Below are 26,115 nucleotides of genomic sequence, written 5' to 3'. Positions count from 1 at the left end.
CAGTTATTACAGAGAGGTATTTTGAAGCCGCTCAATGTTAAGCAAATGCTAAAAACTCTGAATAAATAAAACAGTTTGTTTTGTTTTGCTTTATAAACAATATATTTTTGAGTATCATAATTAGCATACGTGGAAACAAGGTAAAACTGCTCCCCATATTGCCTCCGTAGCTTTTTCTAATTATTGCTCTGATAGCTTACAAATATTCATATATGTATGTAAGTATCTTCGCGAATTTACTTCAGTACAAATATTTTTTTTTATTTTTTTATTTACCAACTCTGATGACCTTACATACATACATATGCATTCATATGTAGTTTCACTAGCCAATAAGAGCAACCACTATTCAAATAAATAACTGTCTGAACTACGACTTAGCCATTATTGCTTCAGCTGTTTTGGCGCCTATCGTACTCACTGATTTCATTTTTTCACTTTTCCAGTGATTTATTAGGTGCGTTTTGAGCGGATGACAACAAACGTAAAGCAAAGCGCGTTTATTACGTCACTTTTTATGGTCGATATTTCGAAAAAGAAACAGTGTGAAAAATGTTTGTATAGATATACGTACATATGGTCTTACGTATATACTAAGTAATGCTTTATCATTTATTATCATTTTATTTAAGTTTTATTCAGCAAGTTCACAAAAATTATGCATACATATGTATGTACTACTGTGATCAAGTTGAAAGATGAATTTTTAATTTATACTTCGCGTGTTTTTTGAATCGGTAAATTGTTTTCCTCTGTAAGTTTGTAGTATTGTTAGTGACATCTATGCTAATTTTCACGTCAAAATATTCATTAGTATTTGAGATACGCGTCGTTTTGTGAGGGTCCAAAAGTTAATTCTTTGATTCTTACAATGATTGAATACAAAGAAGTACGATAATATATCATCTCACACTGCATTGGATACTCGTGATCATTTCACCACATTTTCAACTAATATCGTGCCGCAACCACCGCATTCACCAGATTTACCTTCGTGTAACTTCTGGCTATTCAGAAAATTCACATGACCACTCCGAGGACACCGTTTTGACTCAATTAAGGATATACAAACTAAATCGAGGAAGGCCCTGATGGCCATCATGACGGATAATTTTTCCAAGTGCTATGATGACTGGAAAATTAGTTGGCATAAGTGTATTGCAGTGGGAGGGGATTACTTTGAGGGAAATGAAACAATAATATTCAATGTATACATACATTCAAGTATACATAAATAAAGAAATTTGTGATAAAAAGAAATTACAAAAAGAAAAAATATTGACTGAAGCTACAGTACATTTTGCAAATACAGAAGATTTCTTACAAAAATTTGATTCCGACCGTTTAGTTCCAATTACCAGCTTCGTGAGTAGAAAATGACGTGTGCAAAATTTCAGGGATTTGTTCGCGCATATACAGACTGGCTGGCGAGGCTAAATTGACTCAGCTCATCATGCTGATCATTTATACATACGTTTTGTACAGTTTACGACGGTTTCTTCTTAATATACCCCTCCTAATATACTTTTGCAGACTATAAAAAGCCATCTAATAAACAATCGAACGAATACTATAATGGCAAGATGTTTGAATCTCTGTACCTGTGCTGGGCAGAAAACCTACCGTAGTCTTCTAAAACGACTTGGTTCTTAAATATATGGGCCATTCCATCAATTGGCGACACGGTTTTGTACCCGTGGTTCTCCGATTTTGACGAAACTTTAGAATATCATAATACATATAGACTAAAATAAGAATATCTGTAAACTTTTTAGTGGCCAAAGTTGCTCCATTGTTTTTTGGCGCGCACTTCAAATTGAGATCAAACAAAAAAATGACTTTTTCTTTTATTTTTTAACGACCTCAAAATTGAGTGAAAAAAATTTTTAAGTTATCCATTTTTATGTAAAAACAATCTCAGCTTTCTAATAAAAATATTTTCAAAATCCAAAAAAAATTTCAAAATCCAAAAAAAAACCTGTTTTTTCCAAAAATCCCGCTTTTTGTGCTCTTCCCCACTTTTTTTCAAAATTGACATTTTATTCGATTCCTCGTTAAATTTTACATAACAATCAGTGTTCAAAAATATGGGACTCTGATTCCATGAACAGCAAAAAATATTTAAAGCTGACGCTCAAAATCAAAAAAAAAACATTATTTTCCAAAAAATCCGGTTTTTTGTGCTTTTCGACCAACTTTTTTTCAAAATTGACTTTTCCACTCGATTCCTCGTTAAATTTTACATAAGAATCAGTGTTCAAAAATATGGGACTCTGATCCCATCAACAGCAAAAAAAATGCAAAGTTGCATATTTTTATGAATGAAGACAGTGATTTCCTCTTAGTTCAAGTCTAAGAATACAATTTACATTGTAGTTGTCCTACAAACTGGTCGATCAAAATTAAGTTTGGGTATTAAAAAGGATTTTATTGTTTAGGGTATTATAGCTTCTGTTCAATCGAAGTTAATTTTGTTTCTTGTTAAGCTGGACTCAGGTTCTGCCAACTTCTTTCATCATTCAGATAAATACGTTTTCTAAAGATCTCCAAAATAGGACTCCGGGCGGCGATCATCATTTAGCTGAAATTACTGTTCAAATTACGTAGATGGAAAGACAGACGAGATGTTTCAACAGTTTTGCAAAGGTTGAACCATGGAGGAGATGTTTCCATCTCACCCTCTTCCCTACAACGTTGACAATTTACGTCCGCCAAGTATTTTAGCTTTACCGTATGAATGCCTATTAAACAATATCCCGTAAGTAGTTCAGAAGATCTCCTGTGTTCTATTTTATATCTGGTTCAGTACCAGAACCCAAAATGCCAAAGGAGATCCAACTCGGTCCCTTTCCGATGTGTCCGCTCTGGCTAACTTATCGGCTTTTCAGTTACCAGCAATTCCATAATGAACAAGCACCGAAAGGAGTTGGATAGTGTACTAGCTTGATGCTATTTCTATTGATTTCCCGCATTAAAATAATTTGCTAACCCAAAATGCTTAATAATTCTATTCCATTTGAAGCTATCGTCTGTGAAGGGTTAACTTCCGCCCGAGCTTGACACATCCTTACTGGATTTGTTTACCTTTTCCTTTACATCATCATTGAAATTTACTCTGATTAGAATTACTTATCTACTTACATTACATTTAGGAGTTTAAAGATTTATGGCTTTTGCATATCCTTAATAGTGTCGTAACTCAAACCAGTAAAGTGCTTAAGTTCCAGGTATGCCTTGTGCCCTTCGGTTGTTTTTAAACCTTTGTAGACGTTAGTATGTACTTATGTGTTTAGTTATCTACTCAGTATAGTGGATTAACACAGTCTATGTTCATAAGCGAAGCAAATAAATCTGGCTACAAGACTTCATTGTGCTGCATAAGAGGGGATTTTTAATACCAAAATATTGGCTAGGTCTTTAGACTGCAAAATGGTAGATCGGAAATTTACAAAGTTCCTACTGACACTTGATAGAAGGGACTGTGAAAGCATTATTGAAGTACTCACTGGTCACTGTTTAGTGGCTGTACACGGCTACAGAATAAGATTGACAGCCGGAGAAGTTTACAGAAAATGTCAAGAACAAGGCACCAAGGAAGCAATGGAGCATCCCGTGGGTACTTGGTCCGCATTGACAAGGTTACGCTTTAAACATTTGGTAGCCTCACGGGGTGAAACACTGGAAGATATGCATACCGTTAGTCAGGCCATAGAGTCTGTTGAAATACGCATCGAAATTTAATGAAATTTTTACCAAGCAAAAAGTACGGTTGTACGCGCCTCTTTACCGTCGCAAAGAAATGCATTCAAAGGAGTAGAATTTACAAACAAATTACTGTCGCACCATTCATTGCACCCGTATTGGTTTTATAGCATCATTTTTGTGACTTAATGGTCATAACATGTGTGTCAGTTAGGGGTTTCACATAGTCTCATAAAGTTATAACGATCTGAAAACATAGCGTTCAGAGCTATATTTGTGTAAACGCCTTTAATATGCAATCCAACAACACATTTTTTAAACAATTATAAAAATTTATGATTTTATGATTTCACGATGATTTATGACACGTTGTGAGTACCCCAAGTATGTTGCCAGTGATCGTTCAGCAGCAGTCAGCTTATCAAGGGAATGTCTCAATAAAGATATTATCTAATTAATGTCTCATTAAACTGTGGAGAAGCAAATGCACTTATAGCAGAAGTGTTTATTTGTATATTGCAAACAACTAAAAGCTATTTACATACATGTACAGATGTATATACATAAGCAATTTATGATTCCTAGTTTATAAGCCCTTAAGCCAAACAGCATCAATGCTTTGGACAGAAAATCTTCATAGCCCAGTTGTAATTTCAATTGGTCTATAAGGAGTGAGAGAAACTTATACCACAGCAACGTGTGGACGGAAGTAATAAGTTTAAGTAATGACAGGTGTAAAAAAAAATGGTGCATCCTGGTTACATTGATCCTGACTCTACTGGTGGTCTGAAAAAAAAATCAAAAGAAATTCTTAATCAGTAAGGATGCTGTTACTCGCATAGTCCCTACCTCAGAGAACACGAACAAAATTTTTTTCGAAAAATGGCGACTGCCTGAAAATAAAAATAATTTTTTACGCTTTTTTTTGAAATTCCTGAATTTTTTTTAAATATTAAAAACAAAGGATTAAGGATTATATAAAGATAAAGGATAAAGGATTATATAAAGAAGGTTCACACAAAATTTCAAGTAAATCGGTTGTATAGAACTTGAGATAATGCCGGTACCGTGTGGAAAAAGTAGTTTCGAGAAAAACGCGTTTAAAAAAGTGAGTCTACCTACCTACCGAGCTAGGTACTGTGTCACTAAAGTAGCTATAGCTGTTAAAATATTTTATTATTTTTTAAAAATCCGTTGGAAGATATGCTCTTAAGGGTCTAATTTAAATATATGAAAAAACGAATTTTTCAAAAAACTAAAAATAGAAAAAAAATTCATAGGTGGTTAAAAACCATTGGAAATTAAAGAAAACATAATAAAAACAAAAGGAAAATAATTTACGTTAGACCTCAGAGCGTGAGGAGGAAGGAGAGGGTCATGGTTGAAACTGCTTCCATTTCCCACAAGAATATAGTATGTGTTCTACATAAAAAGTTGTACGGCAAAGAGATAAACTTTTCTACTAATATCTTGTGCACGTAACCTCAAATTTTATTAGAAAATTACACGTTTTCAATTTTCTTTTATTTTGTCTCTACAAAGAAGTTTCTTTCTTTGAAACTTTTAGTAAATTTATGTCCGAAACAATTTTTTTATTTGAAATTTTGTGTAGGAAACCTTATTTCGACTTATCATCAAAAAATCCTAACTTTCCAAAACGAAAGCTTCACATCATTTGCCTACACAATTTTTCTTGATTGAAGATTAACAAATGCCCAAGTATAGCATTATTAATACCTAAAATCGGACAAATAACATTCACATTAGACGCGATTAATTGCAGTAACTATAGCAGCTTTCCAGAAAGCGAGATTGTCAAATATATTAGAGTACATCTCGAATACAGATTAACAAAGCAATGACACTTAAAATCGAAATAAAAGGCGTTAAATGCAAAAAAATATTGACGTTTGGGGCTCCGACCTCAACACTTTTTAGCAAATATTTATTTTATTTTATAATCTTATATTCTAACAAAATTATTTTATTTAATTTTCTGGAATATCTATGTATATAGTATTACTAAAAATCTTAAACTTATATGACCCATTCAATTTCCTTGTCTGAAACCAGTTCTTGAAGAGTAGCGCCGTTTGCATAATGATACCAAAGAGACTAGTCTGCACATAATTTTCGACAGACATGCTACAATGTGAGTAGTATTGTTGCATTTAACAAACATGTAATAAAAAATGCAATCACATATGCATACGTATATATGTACAATAATAATACGTTAGCCAGACACAATACGAAGAAACCTTAAAGAAAATATGCTAAAGGGGTTTCCAATGAGATTGCACCAATTAAAAGCACATAAAGCATCAGAAGTTGTTTAAATAGTACAGATTACCTTGAATTTTTTTATTATCTATAGTTAAAATATGTACTTGGAGTGGACCATTATTGAACTAAGTCACAACCAATCTGGCCACACATTGACCAACTTATCCACGATTATACATCGACATATCAACAAAAAAATCTAAGCCAATATGCAAATAAAAGACCATTGCAGTAATAACTCTTGTTGTAGTGGGTATTCTTATGTCTGCCTAGTCTTATATAAAGATTTTCGAACTTCCGACTGACTATATACCGCATATATCGGCCAATATGTGAGTTAACTTAATAAAATTTAGAGAGAATCTCTTTTTAACGATAGTATCTCCTAGTGCCTAAAATCGATAAATACAAGAGAATACTTCATCTAGTCCCCATATTCCTAATATAATATTTTTCAAACATCCGGTTAACTTTGTACAGTATACATCGTCGGTCAATATGAAGGAAAACTGAGGAAAATTAAATGAATGTGTAACACTGAATATTGTATTGTTTAATTTTCGTTTATTAAGCTCACAATTATCCCAGTTACTAAGTATTACATACCTGTATAATGATTTTCGTTACTAGCAGACTTCATACCAAATATTTCGGTCAATAATGAAATCAGTCCCGTCTTTCTCATTGCTGACTTATTAATAATTTTACTACACTGAAATAACAAGAAAAGCAGCTATACTCATCGCAGACGTGTCCTAATTTGAATTTTGTAATTGAGTGTTTTTGCTTATTGTATCTCTAACTCATTCACTCAGCGTGATTTTTCAGTAAGAATCGACCGATTTAACACAGACATCAAATATGATAGATACACTGGTTGTAACGTTCCAAAATCAAAGACAAAAAGAACATTTTCAATCCATTTATTCAGACACGAAAAAATTGTGAAATGACTGAAAGTTGACGAAGAAAAACCTAGAATCTACGGCTGACAAACGAAACTCGAAATTTTTTGCCTGAGAACTTACGAAACATACTACAGGGTCTTAGTGCACATTCCTCTCTTGGACACAATAAGCGAAGATTTCAAGACTCACTTTTCTAGAAAAGTATTGGATGGATTTGAGTTTGCTGCTTCTAGAAAAAGTATGTACTTTGAAAATCAAAAAAATTAAAAATTTTATTGACTGCTTGGTAGATAGATTCAAAGGCCTTTAGGACAATGACGACGTCATGCGACGATGTAAGCCATTGGGGGCAGAAGCAAAAGTCAAAAGACAGCAAGTTACTGACTACTGCATTAGAAACGTTGAAGAACTGCCATGAAGACCTATACCCCATAAGTAATAGTTTTCTTCAGATATTCTGCACACTTCCTGTGACATATGCGAACTTTGAACGCTCTTTTCCGACACTTCGCCGCATAAAAACGTGGATGAGGACGAGCATTTTTCAAGATAAATTGATCGGCCTGGCATTGTGGCACCCACTTCATGATATTGAAGTCTCGCAGAAGAAATTCTCGAAAATTTCTCAAAACTTGGGGCACATCGTTTGTTTTGTGAAATTTTTCTATTTAATACACGAACGGACTACAGTATTATATGTTACTGTAAATTATGCCACCCGCACATCCACGATCTATAATGTGTTTTTTCTATTTAGCAGGATTTGATATTAGAAGGTCGATTTGAAATTTTTCCACCCTGATAGCATGTTTCAAATAAATGTTTAGTTATATCCAAACCCCACACCCCATCAAAAAATTGTTTCTGGATCCCCCCTGCATATAGTAAGAACTGGATTATGAATCATCTATTTGACTTTTCTCCTTATACTATATAATGGTGATGACATATGATGGGCTTTAAGGCAACTCCAAGAACATCTTTTATTGTTAAAATTATGTCAAATTAAGTAAAAAGCTTTCTTAACAATTTTGTGTGGCGCTGGATATGAACGGAATTGGTCTACACCTTGGTCCAAACCAAGTATCCACAATGTAATCAATTCCGAACTTCTAGGTAACGTTTTCCAATCAATTTATTAAATTTACCCTCATCGGTTGACTTTATGTCACATATAGTACGAGTATACCTCATTTTTGGATGATTATAATATAATTTTCGGAAGTAAAATATAGTTTTAAAACTGAATAAGTCTAGGGCACATGACTTTGAGTATAATAAAAGTTTGATAGCAATCCATTCACGATTTCGTAGAACAATAAATGTTGAATTCTTTTTCAACCATTTTTAAAATAAAGTTTTGTCACCACCTAAAGTATTTCTCCCATTTTGATCCTTGAAAATTGAAAGAGTCTGAAATATTCGATTACACCATAAATTTCGCCGTCCTTACTTGTTTATTATCCGTAAAATATAGATTAAGTAATACAAATGCAATTAAATATAATTTCTATCGCATTCAAATAACAAAACAATTGGTGTGTGCCTACTGAAGACCCCTGTACCAAATCATTGGTGTTCTTCACATATCACCTCAAGCGCTGCCTTGTTACAAGGAGTGATATGAATCAATGAAATCCAATGAAGGCCTACGCCAATCTTGCTATGAAATAACCAACGTTACCAATGTGTAAGGTGATGTAGGAGAAGAGTAAAGAAGAGGAAAAACAAACTGGAACATTGAAATGCACTTTGGATGTGAAAGGCACAAGCACTTGGCATGCCAACACGTCACATTGGTGCCGAAAGGACTTGACTTCATTTGGACACAAAGCTTCAACGTTTTCTTATGGGTTTACAGAGGAGGAAGGGATGTCATGAGTACGCAAGTGATGAGAAGTCTTGGACGGACCGCGGTTGGTCAAGAAAAAATTGCGACTAATAAGTAGTGACAGCGTTTTGCCACATTCAGTGGAGAGATACAAAAACATGTTGGTATAAGCACGCATAACATTTTCGTACATGAAAATTGAACGAGTAGGGCGGGCAAATAACGCCATTAAGAGTAACTAGCGTTAAATGTTGCAAGGCGGTACTTGGATGGCTAAAAATACCCTTTAATTCAAGCACTCCTTATAATAACAAATTAACACGGCTGCAGCCAACCAGTCAGCCAGCCAGTTCCCATCCGCTCTTATGCTTACATTCGAATTCCGTTATATGTACAAACTGTACAAAATGTTCAATAGGTATGTTCGCGCAGCACGGCCGATAGTGACGTTATTTTGATCCGTCAGTAATTATATTTGCAGTACTAAACCTTGGCCTTCACTTACCTTGAATTGTCATGATAATTTAATGTCCAGCACGAATTGGACAAAAGCAAAAGAAAAAGCATGCTGGGCGCAGAGCTTGTTGTCCGGCCGGCTAACCAGCTGGCAGACGCGCAAAAACCAACGGTCCAACTGCGGGTGCATGCGATTATGTGCTCCAGTGCTGCGACAGCCGATCAGATAGCGCTTTAACAAACATCTGTACTGGTGCATATCGGAACACGTGTGAGTGGCTGTGCGCATAATATATGCGGTAAAGGGAAGCTGAATTCGGGAAATACCTTATTAACTTCCAAACAAAGGTAATTTGACAGACACGCCCATCGATTGCTACCTCTTTGGATACAGCTTACTACTGCGGCTGCTGACAGAGTTATATGCAGACATATTGTTACCGAAATATGTTTATGCATGCACCCTTCAAAATTATCTCTACTCGTATAAATTATCAGCAGTGAACAATGGAATAAATCAATTGCAGTGAAAGGAGTTTGAATTTTGTCGTTTTGCTGATAAGCGAATTAATGCAAATATGTACAAATCAATCAGCATCAAATATAAATATTGCTTGATGTTTATTTGTAAAACACTCAACGTTTCCCCTAGGCACGGTTATCGTTAGAAAAGCTTTTATAGTGCGCTATCGGTATATGAGCACGCGTTGTTTTGCTGTGTGATTAGCTCCCATAAGAAAGGTGAACATTGTGTGCATGGAATTCAGTCAAATCTAGGTGGGCGAGAACTTGCTGAACTTTGCCAAATTTATTTATGAGCTACCCTGTTATACCTATAAGCATCCATAGTACTTTCTCATTTAATATTAGAAGGATTATTCTCTTACTGATTGGACTTAATTCAGAGGAATGTTTTAAAAGCAAAAGCGATTTTGATCCAAGAAAATCTTACCTAAGTTTGAGATTTTTACATATTATAGGCACCACCAAATTTTAAAACTTATTATTTATTTAATGTGAAAAGTTTCTTCATTTTATCAACAACTTGGTACACGTATTCCTTAGCACCCAAGTATGTATTACAGATGGAGCATTGGCAATCGCACAAAATGTCGTTAGGTAAAAACCTTTACGATAAAAGGCTATAATGAAGCCCCAAATTAAGATAGCAAACTGTAATGTACAGCGACTCGCAGTTGGAAGAAGCGATTTTAGTATAAACATGTTAAAAGTGGACGTGACTCCACCCTGACTATATTTTGTGTGCATATCTCATAAATGTCTAAAGCTATTTCAACAAAAAATTCCCGGTACCTTTACAAACAGTGTGAGGAGGGGTAATCTCGCAGGATAACACCGCGCTCTGGTGAGCGTATTGTGTGAAAGATTAAAGCCCACCGTCAACAAACTGATTGGACCTTATCAGTGTGGCTTTAGACCTGGCAAATCAACAACCGACCAAATATTCACCATGCGCCAAATCTTGGAAAGGACCCGTGAAAGGAGAATCGACCACACAGCACCTCTTCGTCGATTTCAAAGCTGCTATCGACAGCACCAAAAGGAGCGGCCTTTATGCCGCGATGTCTGAATTTGGTATCCCCGCAAAACTAATACTCGGCTATAATCGCATAAGCGGTGTCTACGCCAATTAAGAAGAATAAGAACTCCGCGGCCTCTCCATATAATGGTTAAAACTAAAATTTTGAAAACACTATAACTCACTAAACAAATATGTTAGAGTTCATTTTATGAGATCATCATCATCATCATCCACATCTCAAATGGTATGAGAATGGCTAAGAGCGCCGTCTTTAAGGGGGTAGCCTGATTTAGAAGCTTCAAAAAATCGAATTTTTTTTGCTTAAATAATCTAAAAATATGTCCCCAAAGTTTTAGATGGGAATTTGAAATATTTTCGAAGCTAGAAGGAAAATAGTGACCGAGCGTCTAGCAGATATATGAGCGATTGGGCAGACAGCAAAAACTTTGACGCGCGATTTCTCAGTTATTCTTTTTTAAGATTTTCCTTGATTGGCGGGCAGTATAGAAAAAAACTAAATGTCGTATAGAATTGGGGCAAAGTTTATTATCTTTGGCATTAAATTATCTTCTATTTAAACTAAAAAATTCTTTTTTTTTCAATTTTTAAAAAAATGTCTAAAATTTTACAATTTTTTTTGGAATTTTTTTAGTTTAACTAGGAGATAGTTTTTGAAGTCGGTTGGCAAAATTTCTCGAGAACTACTTAACTGATCTTTATGAAATTTTACACAGGTCTTTGAGATACAATTCTTAAAAACTTGGACTAAGGATTTTTTTTCGATTATAACTATTTGAAAAAAAAAATGCCGTGAAATTTTCACTCTAACTTTATATTTTTGCTTGTAAAAATGTCTGCCAAAAATCCAATTTTCAGGTTTTTTCCTTCGTTCAAGCTCCAAGTTAAAGTTTTAATGGTCGAGTTTAAAACATTTTTTTCCAAAAGTTTCACAAACTTCTTGTTAACAGTGTATGTTTGTAACAATAAACTATTATAATAAAATATTTGATTTTTATAACAGAAAAAAATTGTTGAAAAAAGAAACTAATACAATTTTCAATGCACACTAATCAAGGTCATAGCCGCTGATCTTGTACGAGTACAAATAATAAAAGTGCTAGCATAGGTCATTACAAAACAGGCGCGCACTACCATGACTGGAATGCCAAGAGTGATGAACACCTCTGCGCAATGTTGTTATTTACAACAAAGGTAGAATTCATTCATGTCGCTTGCCGCTGAAGTGGTGTTGATGTCCCTATGCGATTCCCACTGGATCTTTCAGCTGTCGGCCGACTACTTATGCTTGTAATTGCAATGAATAAAAAAAGAATGAATAAGGCGAAGTTCCTTAAGAAAGATAACGAGTAGGCGCATTCTTTGCGGCGAAGAATGTTTGTATACTTGTGTCGATGGAGCGCATATAAAAGGAGGCACAACCTTGGTGGACAGCATCAGAATACAAGCAAGCGAGTGCTGGTAAACATCTATTAGTAGCGCTACTAAACTATCGACCAGCTAGCCTGCCCTCATTGCCATGAAGTACTCTTACGTAGTCTTTATTTCAACCTTCATACTGGCCGCATTTTCGTATGTAAGAGCTAGCGATAATGCTGTAGCTTACGTAGCCACACCACTGCTACGCACGTATCCGTACGTTTACAGCGCGCACAGTTCTTCCCTCGTCACACCCACTCAACAGCAATATCACACCCAGGATGGCTTGGGACAGTACGCGTATGGCTATGCAGAGCCTCATTCTACGAAGCAGGAGGTGCGCTCACTGGACGGCATCACACGTGGCTCATATAGCTATCGCGACGCTACGGGAAAATTACAAACAGTAGACTATACCGCAGATGACAATGGTTTTCGTGTTGCCGCTACAAATCTACCAATCGCCGTCGCCGATGACCAGTCACTTCAGCAGCCCTTTCGTGGGAGGGCCACGACAGGCGGAGTTGCCATTACCACCGGGGTTGGAGCAGCCAGTGACGTTCACCTTGCAGGTCATAAGGAGGCTTTATTGCGCCTGGCAACGGGGGGCATCATTAGCGGCGAATCCTTTTCAACCGGGTCAGATACTCGATCTGTACAATTGTCTCAGCCCGTGGATGATACAGTTACCGTGGCCGCTGCAAAGACGCCTCAACTAAGCTCACATAATCCTGAGAAACAACTGCAGGAAATTATTCAACAAGGACGTGTTCTTACACCGGCAATTTTCCCTGGCCAAGCTGCTATTCGAACATCTGTCATTCCAAGTGTTTACAATTATGGTTATCCGTGGAGATACTTTTACTATTAGAAATATTCGTTTATCGAAATTTCTAATATACCAACAATATGCTTATAAACCTTTAAAAAATATAAAGAATTTTTGTAATTTTTTGGAATAATAAACTTTTATTTAATTATCGAATTTGTGCGGTAAATATTATCCCAATTTCACTCTTGAATAAGGAGTGCTCAATATTAGTACGCTCCTTCGTCCAAGTCTTTAAAAATTGTTTCTCAAAGACCTGTGTATAATTTCATGAAGAAGGGTTGAGTAGTTCTCGAGAAATCTTGCCAACCGACTTCAAAAATTTTTTTTAAGAAATCTTGCCAACCGACTTCAAAAACACAGTTTCAAGGAAAGCGCGTTTAAGGACGGCGCTCTTAGCCTACCTATCCTCGAGCGCACAAGTTCTCAAGGCTATATCTCCCAAAATATTACTCGGATCAACTTGAAAATTTAGGACTATATTTAGCTATGTCTATCTGTCCATCCATCCACGTGTCTGTATATATGGGAACTGGCTCCTTAGTTTTTGAGATATAGATCTGAAAATTTCCAAATGTCCTCTTCTCCTCAAGATTGTGCTTATTTATCGGAATTGCCGATATCAGACCTATTAACACTTAGGCGAGCAAAAGTATTATTATAACCCAACGATTACCCTACTCCCGTCCAAACAACGTGAGAGCGCAATTAGGTGCAGAATTAGCTAAGTCATGAAAGGCAAGAGACTTTTAAGTGTCGAGATCTAAAATTGCTCAGAATGAAGAATATAATGCAAGGCATTTCCCTACGACTAGTAAGAGGGCGCCATCGCATCAATCAATGGATTTATTGAGAGAAAACTTCGGTGAACAGACTATTTGACGTTTGGACCGGTCGATTGGCCGCCAAGCTCGTGCAATATCATACCTTTAGACTTTTTCCTGTGACGATGTGTAAAGCCTAAAGTCTATGCGAACAATGCCGCTTCTATTCAAGCCTTGGGTCAAACTATCACGCGTGCCATTCGCCAGTTACCAGTCGAAATGCTCGAACGAGTCGTCGAAAATTGGACTCAACGGATGGACCATCTAGGACGTAACTGCGGCCAACATTTGAAAGAGATAAGCTCCAAAAAATAATTGCCAAAGAAAGTTCTTTCGAATGATAATAAACATTCCCCATTAAATTTGAAGTTTCTGTGCCGCTACTTCAAAAAAGTAGGGAACCCCGAAATGGATCACTCTTTATTAGTTTGATCCTCAAAAACACAAAAATTATCTATTTTTACATCCTATAGGTATATTCAACCTTTCCTTAAAAATAATACAATAACTGTTTTCTGTCCTGGTAAAAATGGTTTTTGAACACACTCTGACTTGTCTGAATGATTTTGGTAACTAGAGTTTCCTACCACGTTGCGTTTTTCCAATATAGGCCTAACCAAAGTTCTTATGTATGCCAGAAATGTGTCTCTTCGCTACTAATTGCCCTTATTTTGCGGAAGATGGAAAATAAATTATTTCATAAACATATTCGTATTGCATTTGTCTTTTATTGATCAACGAAAATAAACAAAAATATATCAAACCAAAGTATTACTTTTTGAAGGAGCTCAATTTCGCAATAGGCAAGTACTCGCGACTATTTGATGGCACAATAATATCATAACGGAAAGCACCACTTGGAATTATAGACGGCCTATAGTTTCTCAAAGGGACCGTTACAGTCAACGGTTGCGACTTGACCAACGCATAACCAGCATTCTGCTGCTTCTGGTGCAATCGATTATTGCGTTGCTTCACCTCCTCGTAACGCTTAAAGAACTCCACCTTAGCAGCGGCCACCTCAGGTGTATCTTCTACTTGCTGAGGAAGTAAAACGGAACGATCAATAGTTTTTACATTGTCATCATTAGATTCCTTAACCAGCAATGAATTCGAGGCGATAGGCGTGGAAATGCCGTACAAACGCAATTTGGCCTGCTGATGCGCTGCCAAGTGTTGTAAGCGCGCCGCTGCAACTTCTGGTGTTTCCTGCACAGATTGTGGTGCTACGAATGCAGTGCTATCATCCGTTGACGAGCGCTGTTTTGGCAAATTGGTACCTGCTACATGAAAGCCATCGGCATCGGCGGTATATGTGACTGTCTGCAATTTGCCTTCGGCGTCTAAATAAGTGTAGTAACCGCGTGTAGTCCCGTCCTGAGTGCGTACTTCTTGTTTTGTGGAAAATGGTTCGCCATAGCCATAAGAATATTGCCCAAAACCATCCTGGGTGTGATATTGATACTGCTGGGCAGACGCTAACCTATTCCAATGCGGAACGATGCGTGTGGCGGGAGTCTCATAGTAGTAACCGTCGGCAGCGACCACCGCCAAAACGCACGACAAATACAAGAAGAACTGCATTGTAATTATGGAATGTCGAATTTTGAATACAAAGACAAATTGTTTAAATTGTTTAACTTGAAGAGCGCTGCTAGTGATGCGTTGTTGCAATGTACCAGTACTCGCTCTACGACGATTCTGTTATCAGTTCGACTAAATGTTCTGCTATTTATACAAAACGATGCTATGCGTAGTTACCTTTGCCTGGTTGGTCCACTGAAGGATTTTCGTTCTCCTTTATTTCTTAAGTTCAGTTATTCTGTCATATTAACATACATACTTATTTCTTATTCGGTAGCGAGCTTATGCTCTTCTAGATTGATGATATGTGTGTATTTATGAACATATATAAACAGTCGCGCATACACGCGGTCATCCCACTGTCAATGGCATGTTCCATAAATCGCACTCGTCCTCAAGAAGGTCGCCCAGTTTGCTTTCCGTCGCATGGCATGGCGAAACATGACGCACAGCACGTTTTTCGCGAACTCTGCACATGCGGCAGCGCCTCCTGACATCACATGTTGTACTTATGCTTGACTTGTGCGAAAGTATAAGCAACACGTGAGCGCCACGCATGTACAGTTGCGTGCAATTATATAGTGGTGGATCACTCTAAATCGTTTTCAATTGAGGGCTAAGCTCTCCAAACACATTTCTTAATATAAGTCCAAAAGCTTTCAATGGGATTGAGTTCAGGAGATCAAGTTGGCTAGTCCATAACCTCAATTCCACTGATCCGAATCATTTCTGTGCCAGTCTACGGTTGAATTTTTGTTCATTGTCCTGGTGTAAGATCCATTTTAGCGATGTCATCTTCTGCGAAGGATAACATAACATTTTGCAGTACGTACGTCTAGGCATGCTGATCATTATACCCTGAACAGGGTATATCACGAAATTTGTAACACCCAGAAGGAAGCGTCGGAGATTCTATAAAGTATATATACTATATAAATGATCAGTATGTCGAGCTGAGTCGATTTAGTCATGTCCGTCTGTCTGTCTGTCTGTATATATACGAACTAGTCCCTCCCTCTTAAAAATCGTTTTGAAATTTTGCAAGAAGCTGCTCATTTGTCGGAACGGTCGATATCGGACCACTATAACATATAGCTACCATACAAAGTGAACGATCGGAATCAAGTTCTTGTATGGACAACTTTCACATTTTACAAGATATATTCACGAAATTTGGTGCATATTGTTTTCTAAAGCATTGTAATCTCCGAAGAAATTGTTCAGAACGGATTACTATAGCATATAGCTTCCAAACTGAACACATAGTTACTAACAGAAATGCACCTGTGAAGGGTATTTAGCTTCGGTACAATCGAAGTTAACGTTTTTTCTTGTTGATATCTTAAATTCGATAGATCGGACCAACGTCTCTGTACGAGAAACAATCGGCCGGGTCAGGTGTTTCTGTGCAAATTTTAGATGTCATGTTATTTTTTTTAAGTTGCGAGCAAACGACAACAAATTATTCTCTCGAAACCTTTTTCCCACAGTATGAACACCGCATCCTTAATTTAATCTCTACAGCAGACATTGTTTGTATACGTTAAAACATTGCGGCTCATTGATGCTGAACACTGGACCAATTATTCCATCGCAATAACGGAAAAACGGAATTCACTTTACCTTTTCAAATTGAGTGCAATAGGGACTTTACATATTTCGGAATGTTAATTAAAGGGTAATTGGTATAAATATGGTAAGAAATATATATCAACATGCATTTAACGCATTTCCACTACTATTTCACTGCTCGCAGCTGTATGTACCGACATGCATACAAGTCTGTCGACGCATACACGTAAGAGCACCGTTAAAATTAAGTTACGCGAGACAGCTTTTGAACGCATGCTGCGATATGTCAGTTGTGCTGACTAAAAGAACTTAATTCACTTGAGTTGCTCAGCCTTACTATATGTACATGTGTATGAACAAATGTGCTGACAGGAAACAATTTGTGGCGTAGAGTGCCTACAACCATCCTGCCCAGCTGCTAACAGAAGTTTCTGCACGGAATAACAACTTCTCATTAATTTTTCTGATCTGCAAATTGTCCTTGCCGCGTTATTGTGCAGTTTCGTTTAATTCCATTTATTGGCGTTTAGGAATTATCATCGATGTTGTTCTCTTGTTGGTAAATTTGTGGGGTCAATAGTTCACTGTAAAAACTTAAATCGATCTGTAAGTTTATATGTTGAAGGAGTGGATGTATGTACATACGTGCAGCATACAATATCATTATTGCCTTGAAATATTGGCAGTCGAACATCCACATAAGTACAACTAGGAACACATACATATGTCCATATAAATTACATATTTACAAAAAATCGCTGTTGAGGTATAGAATAAAACCGTAAAATATTTTAAAACATTTTTGGTGCAAGTACTGAAATTTATATTAAGGGTAACATAGAAGATCTAGCAAGCAGATTAAAAAGCTACAATGCTGATTGACAGCTCTGATAAGCTTCTCTTGTGACACTACACTCTTGTTGTAATAAAAGGTGAACCATTTTAAAGTTCCCAACGAAGTTTGACAATTAAGTAATGAGACTGATCTTATTGCCCCGCTTGTGGTAAACCTGTGAACTTGAAATTCCGTTTCTTTTTTTCCGGTATCCCTCTCCACTCCATTGATATATGTACCGTCACTCTAGCTTGTTTAGTTCGCCTGCTGCGTCAAGTTGAGTAGACGTGTATTTGTAGTGCTCGTCACGAAAATGCAAAAAACGAAATCAATAGCAACGCGTCGCGATAAAATTTTGCGCCAAATGAGGCGAAATAGCTTCGGAAACGTACGCTAAAATTGTAAGAGTGTATGGTGTTCCAATACGACCCGGAAACCAAACGCCAAAGCTCACAATGGTTGTCTCCGCGCGCCCCCCGCCCGAAAAAAGCGCGTATGAGCAAGGCGAAGGTGAAAACGATGATTATTGCCTTTTTTTGAAAGCCCTGGAATCCTCCACAGAGAATTCGTTCCACCGGGGAAAAATATGAATCAAGTCTACTATTGCCAAGTACTCGAAAGATTGCGAAAACGAGTCAACAGGTGCGCCCAGACATCCCTCGTAACTGGATCCTTCATCACGACAACGCGCCGTGCCACACCGCCCTCAGCGTGTCCCAGTATTTGGCCTCTAAAGGGATCGCCGTGTTGCAACAGCCGCCTTACATGTCACCCCGTGACCTTTTTTGTTTCCTAAAACAAAATCGGTGGTCAAAAGAACCCATTTTGGGTCGATTACCGACATCCAGGCGGCTGTAACGAAGGCGGCAGAAATGTTACGAAGCATGGAAAATGCGCTGGAATCGCTGTATAGCTGCCCAAGGGCACAACTTTGAAGGCGATGGCAGAGTTGTAGAATATTTTTCAAATATACGGATTTTATGGAATCAGTCTCATTACTTAATTGTCATACCTCGCATTTGTTAAAGAAAAAACACAATTATTTTAAATTGTGTGGGAAATGTTTACTTGTATTATCATTAAAAGAACATTCTTTGGCATATATTTTTTTGGAGATTATCTCTTTCAAAAGTCCATCTGTTGGGTTCAACTTTCGATGACTCGTTGGAGCATTTCGACTGCTAACTGGCGAACGACACTGATGATGTTTTGCTCCTAGGCCAGAATCGAAGCGGGATTGTCCGCATAGACTTTAGACTTCACATATCCCACATGAAGACGGGTGATATCATAGAACTAGGTGACCAATCGACCGCCACAAAACGTGAAATTAATTCTTCACCGAAGTGTTCTCTGAATAAATCCATTGTTTGATGCGATGTATGGAAAGTGGCATCATCTTGTCGAAACCAAAGTCGCCGAAATCACAAACTTCAATTTCAGGCATCAAATAGTCAGTTATCATGGCATTATAAAGATCATCATTGACGGTTACGTTTTCAACGGCATCATTTTTAAAAAATGTGGACCGATGAATCAACCGGACCACAAACCACACCAAACTGTTGTTTTTCTTGATGAAATGGCAGGTTTTGAATTTCTCTCCAAATGCTGCAATTTTGCTTGTTTACATACCGATTAAGCCAGAAATCATCGCTGAACAAAATTTTGCTTGAAAACGTCGGATCTTCTAGAAACTTTTCAAAAGCCCATAGAGCGCAGCGATGAAGACTTGAAAAGTTATGTTCGTATGGGCCTACGGAGCCCAACTATGGAGTTGCTCAAGTCAAAGCTGCATTGCCAGCATTCAGCGCTTTCAAAGTAAAGTACTAAGGATTTTAGTTAACGTTAGATCTGCTGACCTGCACCGTGATCTAGGCATGAATTCAGTGGTAAATGAAATCTCCAAAATTGCAAAGTCTCACGAACTGTGGCTTAGACTGCAAAAAAATGTTCGATTTTGAAAACTTTTGGATCTGTGATGATATCTTGTTTTTTGACAGATTTGTGTTACAAAAATTCCCCAAATTTTGTAAGCTGTACTACTCCTAAAATTTGAAATCTAAACTACCATATGGCGAAACTTACCAGTAGGAGAGGTGGGATAGGGCCTAACCGGGCCGGCAACAGTGATCAATATACCAAGATAAGGTTGTAAGCGAATCATCGAATCATCGGGATGCAGGTTATCAGTGCAAAACAATTTGTCTCATCATTCTGATCAAAGCATTTGATGTAGCATTTTAAAAACAGAATATTTATGTATAGTATATATGTATATATGTCTGTGTCTGTGTATATATATTATTTAATCGTCGTTGATAACTACGTTTCAATAACTTTACTTAATTACTGGACAAAATGACGGCGACTTAGCGTAATTGACTTTGTTGGACATAGGCAGAAAACCATTTATCATTTAGCTTTACCAAAGAGGGTAAAAATCATTGCTATCTATCTCGATTAGAATTAGGTTATAGATATAACTGTTAAGTGAAAAAAACTATTATAGTCTGTAGCAACGTGTTGCTAGAGGACCAAAAGAATTTTCCAAATCAAAAGAAAGGAAGGATTTCCATTGCCGTTAACAAGATGTTTATTTAAAATGTTTATCAATTTCTCCCCGTTACTTTGTTAACATAGCGAGTACAGTGAAACTCTTCATAACCGGATATGCACATTCGCGCTCCATATATGGGGGCGTGGCAAAAACGAGTGTTTAAAATGTATGCTTAGAGCCAGAAGCTGCAACGCGGTACCATATTTATATTGAACTAAAAAAATGCTTTCCAATGTCAGACATTGATGAATGAATCCGCCCGGTTATAGGAATTCCTTGTGTATGAAAATAATGATGAAAATGTGTTCATGAGATTTGTCCAGTTATGAGAGGTGTCTGGCTATGAAGACTGTCCGTAATGCGGAATTTCACTATAGTCCCAATTTCATTAAGATGTATTGTAGATTTGAATCAAGACACTGTTGAAAGAAGATGGATTGAGTATTTGCAAAATAACTTTTAAGTATTTTGCATTTTGATATTATTTTTGGTTGCTCGATACTCGAGTAGATCTACTTATGTATTACTACTGTGCCCAAAAAAAGTCATATTTGGTTTTAAACTGCGCGCGTCGAAGGATTTGGAGAATTATTTTTTTTAGGTTGGTAGTACTGTCAGTCACATTTATGTCAAATTTCATGTCAAAATATTCATTAGTGTTTGAGATACGTGTCGTTTTGTGAGCTGCTAAAAGTGAGTTTTTCGTTTTTTTGCGATGTCGAAATTTGTTGAGCAAAGAATTTGCATTAAATTTTGTTTACGGAATCAATTTTCTGCTGCGGATACGTTGAGGATGGTGCAGAAAGCCTTTGGTGATGAGGCTATGTCTAAAAAAATGTTTACAAGTGGTATAGTGAGTTCCAAGCCGGCCGTGAACGTGTCGAAGACGAAGAGCGTCCAGGGCGACCATCAACCTCAACCGACGAAGCTCACGTTCAACAAATCAAAGATTTGGTGTTGAAAAACCGTCGATTAACAATTAGAGACTTACTGATGTAGTTGGCATATCGAAAGGCTCAGCCAATACCATTTTGAAGGATGTTTTGGGCCTCAAGCGCGTCAAATCTCGACTGGTACCGAAAACATTGAATTTTTTTGGAAAAAAGGCGTCGCGTTGAAGTGTGTGAAACGATGCTTTCCGACTACCAGGGTGTCATGAAATGCATTATAACTGGCGATGAGACTTGGATCTATGCTTACGACCCCGAAACAACCGATCAATCGAGCGAATATCGTGCCAAAAGAGAGCCGAGATCAAAAAAATCGCGCCAAAGTCGCTCAAAAATCAAGGTCATGTTGACTGTTTTCTTCGATTATCGTGGTGTTGTGCATTATGAATTCCTTCCAACCGGTCAAACAGTCAACAAGGAATATTATTTGAACGTTATGCGTCGTTTGCGTAACGCTATCCACCTAAAAAAGCCGGAATTGTGGAAAGACAATTCTTGGTTTTTACACCACGATAATGCACCATCTCATACTGCCCTCGTAATTCGTAATAATTTCGCCTAAAACTCAACCCATATCCTTCCGCAACCACCATATACCACCACCACAGTAGTATATCAGCCATATGCCACCCTGAATACGAGTAATACTATTATGAATAAATACTGTACAAAGTTTATGTCGAAATTCATTTATTTCTCGTGCAGAATATGTAAGTATATAAAACATTTTGTAAATTGGCAATAAAGCAAATAAAGATCCTTTAAGACCAAACTGGTTTCTTACTCTGAACCCTATCATATAATAGGTTTTAAGTGTATTAAATTATATATATACATACATTGTTTGCTTTGCAAAATTGTGTAAATATTTTAAAACTAAATACATCCACATACACACGTGTGTATATATACGTATGTATGTATGCGTACTCGCGCAATGAAGCTAATATTTTTATGTACATGCAGTATGAACAATTAAAAATAATAATATTAAATGTGAAATATGATAGGAATACATGTAATGCAACATTCGAATGTAACAAGAAACTCGTGCTACGAATATATGGTAATGTTAACTCTAGTCAAAAAATGATTCAAAAGTTGGTCCTTACGTCCGCGCTGATAAATCTTTTGTAAATGTGCGTCTTACCGTGATTCCTACTTCGATCTAAGACGGTGCGACAGGAAAGAACTGCTCAGGGAAATCGGCAGACTTTGACCGCGTTTCAGTGCTTCCTCACGCGGAACCAATTGATGTGTTGTGGGCGTGATGACAGTGTATTTGGTAGTGGGCGCCAAAACTGTATAGTACGAGTGCACTGGCACGCGCACAGTTTCAATAGTCGTAAGCTTTGGCTGTCGTAAAGCTAAGTCCGATTTATCTTGTAATTGCGTGAGTCCTTGACCATCGCCCTCGAATGTGTACAATGCACGCGAGTTAAGTTGTTCGATTGGACTTAACAAATCGCTGAGTTTATAAGTCGTCATTTGTCGATCTGCATTCGACAATTCACCGGCCTCATTTTCGCCGTCGCCATTTTCAATAGCAATATTATCGCCACTACTGCCGTTTCTTTCGTCCTCACTACCTTCACTATCGTCTTGTGTGCTTTGTACATTGTCCAAGGTTATTAGTCCATTATCATCATTACCATCTGTATTTTCGGCATCTTCTTCTTGATCCTGAGTTGTACCACCAACACCAATTTCAGCTGTCGCTTCAACATTCAAATTATTATTATCGGCATTCGCACTTTCCGATAATATTGCTAAAATTTTACTTCTGGTACTTTCTAATATATTCGCCACCTCTTGTTGCGGCCGTTCAGACTTTTGTTGCCCGTCCAAGCTAAGTTCGCCTAGCTGTACAGCTTCATTTTGTGACGCTAATGCCGCTCTCAATTCCGCCTCCCGGTACGCTTCGAAGTGCGCCTTCTTGGCTTCCTGTACTTCAGGCGTATCTCTTACCGGTAACGGTGCAAACCTGTTGGGATTCTTCGGCGCTTTTGGTAAGTTGGTAGCGGCAGCCTTGAAACCTTGATTCCGCCCGGCCTCATACTTCACTGTCTGCAACTTTCCATCTGCATCAACATATGAATAAAATCCGCGCGATGAACCGTCCAGCGAGAGGTACTCAGCCTTAGCAGATTGATCAGCGCTGTAACCATAAGAGTAAAAACCATTTGAATCCTGCTCGTGATATTGCGTGTTAGCCGGTGCGGTGTCCTTTTTGTCTAACGTTGCACTTTCTAGTTTGGTAACCAATATCTCGTTGGGCGTATAATGTATGGTAGACGCTGTGGTGAGGGTCACCCAAATCAAAGCGAGCATTAACCGCATTTTGAAACAGAAGTTTGAAAGGATGCTTATGTAGTTCGGGTGAAATATCCAAATAATCTGCAATATGCGTTGAGACTGTGTCCACCTTCCAAAGCTGCGAAACCACTAACTTAAAGTAATTGTGAACCGTTTCATTTATATTGTATAACACCCCTTCGAAGAATCTATTGCACGCGCCAACCAACCGCTCGCTATATTTTTGCAACAATTTGTTGCAGTTTGTGGAGTAGACGGTGCGTGGTACTTGTAGTATCTTTTACGAAAAAGTGCGATTGTCACAAGTGGTGACCTCGAAATGCAGCCAATAGACAAGTACCGGCAGCCACCAGTAAACAACAACCACCAACCTGAGATATCAGTTGGCACAGCACTTTGGCGCTCAAGAAGCCCAGCTTGGCGGATTATTTTACAGACCAAATGACATACTGGCATCATGATATTATTTACCCAACCAATCTCTGGTTTGTGTTGAAGCGCACATTCGCCTTATTGTTTATACAATTCGTACCGATGTCTTAATGGTTGTATGTAGACAGATCGATCGCTTCCGATGTTGTAATAACGAACTTCTTATGTTCCTACCAATAAGTTTATTAACGCTTGAAGACCTATTAAATATCAAATTTGCTAAAAAAAAACTTATTGTAAGTTGTAATATGCAGAGTGTCAGCTTTCACTGCGGCATAGTAACTTCCAAAGTCTGAAAGCTGTTATACTAGTTGAAATGTTGCAAAGCCGACGTAATATTTTTGCAAATACAAATCATTTATTACTATGCACAGTGGGTTTGGTGAGATAACGAGCTAATCAAAACTAAGCTATACTTTGTGGCAAATAAATATCCGGAAATTATAAATGAAATATTGGACACCTATATTTATTTTCTCGCCTTCAAAGTAATCCGCACCAATACACTTATGCCAACAATTTTTTTAGTCTTCCAAATACTTTTCAAAGGCACTTTAGGATGGTCTTCAGCTCCTTCAGCGTATTTTGTTTAATCTCTTTGATCGACTGAAAAAGGTTTCCATTCCGACGGTTATTACTTGTTTGTGCGTCAAACTCATAAGCCCAAGTCTCATCGGCAGTTACAACGCGACTCTCGCGACAGATGTCAAGCTCTCTCGCGATCTCTCTAACACCTGCCTGACGACTTTCATGCACCATATCCTTCACTTTGTTAACATTTTCACCAGTTGAAGAGATTGAAGGTCACCCAAAATGGCGCATGTTTTCAACGATCTGTTTCCGTCTGATCAATAACCGGTCGGTGACTTTGGCACAACGTGAATTTTGTCGCAGATTTCCTGGCCGTCCGACGCCTACTGGTAAACCACTGCGACGTTTAGCCGCTCGCCACGAAAAGACTGGCACAACACGACCGTTCTGCAGAGGATGTCATGGAAACGCCGTCGACATCGACCAGACCACGTGCCACGCAAATGGGTATAAGTCGACGGTGTTTACAGCGAATTTTGGTACAAGATTTGAAGATGTTTCTGTACAAAATCCAGCATCAGCTGTTAGCTGCTGACCATCGCGTCTAACACACGCTCAAGCTATCCTTAATCCCCACCAATAGAAAGATGATTTTTCATAAAAAATAATCTTGAGTGATGAGGCCCATTTCCATCTTAGCGGGTGCGTAAATAAGCAAAATTTACGCTTCTGGGACACTGAAAATCCGCGTCTAACCCACGAGAGCTGTTTTCGCGGGCCAAACGGTTACTGTGAGTGGTGAGCGCTACAGAGCAATGATCAACGAGTTCTTTTTGCCGCAACTTGATGAATTGGGATTGGAAAACATGTGGTTCCAACAGGACGGTGCAACGGCACACACTGCACGTGCCACAACCGATATGCTGAAGGATGCATTTCCCGGGCGCCTAATCTCCCGTTTTGGCGATTTGCACTGGCCAGCAAGATCGCCTGATATGGCCACTCCAGACTTCTTCTTGTGAGTTCTGTAAAGAATGTGTTTCGCGCGCCTTGCTCAAATAACTACTTAGCGTACTATTCGGAACACCGTTACCCATCTTGAGACCCAGAATAGACCACGACCGAATAGACTACGTCCAGCACGCCGTGAAGAAAATATAGCAGCCGCAGCTGAGAGTGGACACGAAGATCGTAAGGAGTGGTTTCGGCGCCGTTCGCAGCAACTCGAAAAAAACGTATGGAACGACTTGACGCACAAAATACAGATTGTGCAAGAACTGAAGCCGTTCGACCTTCGCAAGCGACATCACTTCGCTCTATGCGCTCTTGAATAATTCCAAGAAGATCCGACTTTTTCGAGCCAAATTTTGTTCAGTGATGAGGCCCATTTCTGGCTCTGCATTACCGCATTTGGAACGAAAAGCAACCTGAAGAGGTTCAAGAGTTGCCATTACATCCAGAAAAAAAACGGTTTGGTGTGGTTTGTAGTCTGGTGGATACATTGGTCCAATTTTCCTTA

The 26,115-nt window shown here is 38.0% G+C and overlaps 3 protein-coding genes across 3 annotated transcripts; 1 reads left to right on the top strand and 2 right to left on the bottom strand.

Annotated features, from left to right (window-relative positions):
* The first annotated feature begins 12,012 nt into the window (after positions 1-12,012).
* On the top strand, positions 12,013-13,069 carry LOC109580040 (uncharacterized). Its single transcript, XM_019992774.3, has one exon. It carries the CDS (start codon positions 12,264-12,266, stop codon positions 13,032-13,034), a length of 771 nt encoding a protein of 256 aa, XP_019848333.2. The 5' UTR covers positions 12,013-12,263; the 3' UTR covers positions 13,035-13,069.
* Positions 13,070-14,546: 1,477 nt separating this feature from the next.
* Positions 14,547-15,581, bottom strand: LOC105233081 (uncharacterized). The gene has a single exon (XM_011215037.3). The coding sequence runs from the start codon at positions 15,398-15,400 to the stop codon at positions 14,588-14,590; it is 813 nt and encodes a 270-aa protein (XP_011213339.3). The 5' UTR covers positions 15,401-15,581; the 3' UTR covers positions 14,547-14,587.
* Positions 15,582-21,996: 6,415 nt separating this feature from the next.
* LOC125778994 (uncharacterized) lies at positions 21,997-23,777 on the bottom strand. The gene has a single exon (XM_049459253.1). It carries the CDS (start codon positions 23,655-23,657, stop codon positions 22,476-22,478), a length of 1,182 nt encoding a protein of 393 aa, XP_049315210.1. The 5' UTR covers positions 23,658-23,777; the 3' UTR covers positions 21,997-22,475.
* Positions 23,778-26,115: the final 2,338 nt, after the last annotated feature.

This window comes from Bactrocera dorsalis, chromosome 5, assembly GCF_023373825.1.
Source record: "Bactrocera dorsalis isolate Fly_Bdor chromosome 5, ASM2337382v1, whole genome shotgun sequence".
Lineage (NCBI taxonomy): Eukaryota > Metazoa > Arthropoda > Insecta > Diptera > Tephritidae > Bactrocera > Bactrocera dorsalis.
Note: the sequence above shows the minus strand (reverse complement) of the source record. Positions and strands in the feature narration are given on the sequence as shown.

Bases quoted from the DNA above. Each gene is read 5' to 3' on its own strand.
- LOC109580040 (XM_019992774.3), top strand. From the start codon at position 12,264: ATGAAGTACTCTTACGTAGTCTTTATTTCAACCTTCATACTGGCCGCA.
- LOC105233081 (XM_011215037.3), bottom strand. From the start codon at position 15,400: ATGCAGTTCTTCTTGTATTTGTCGTGCGTTTTGGCGGTGGTCGCTGCC.
- LOC125778994 (XM_049459253.1), bottom strand. From the start codon at position 23,657: ATGCGGTTAATGCTCGCTTTGATTTGGGTGACCCTCACCACAGCGTCT.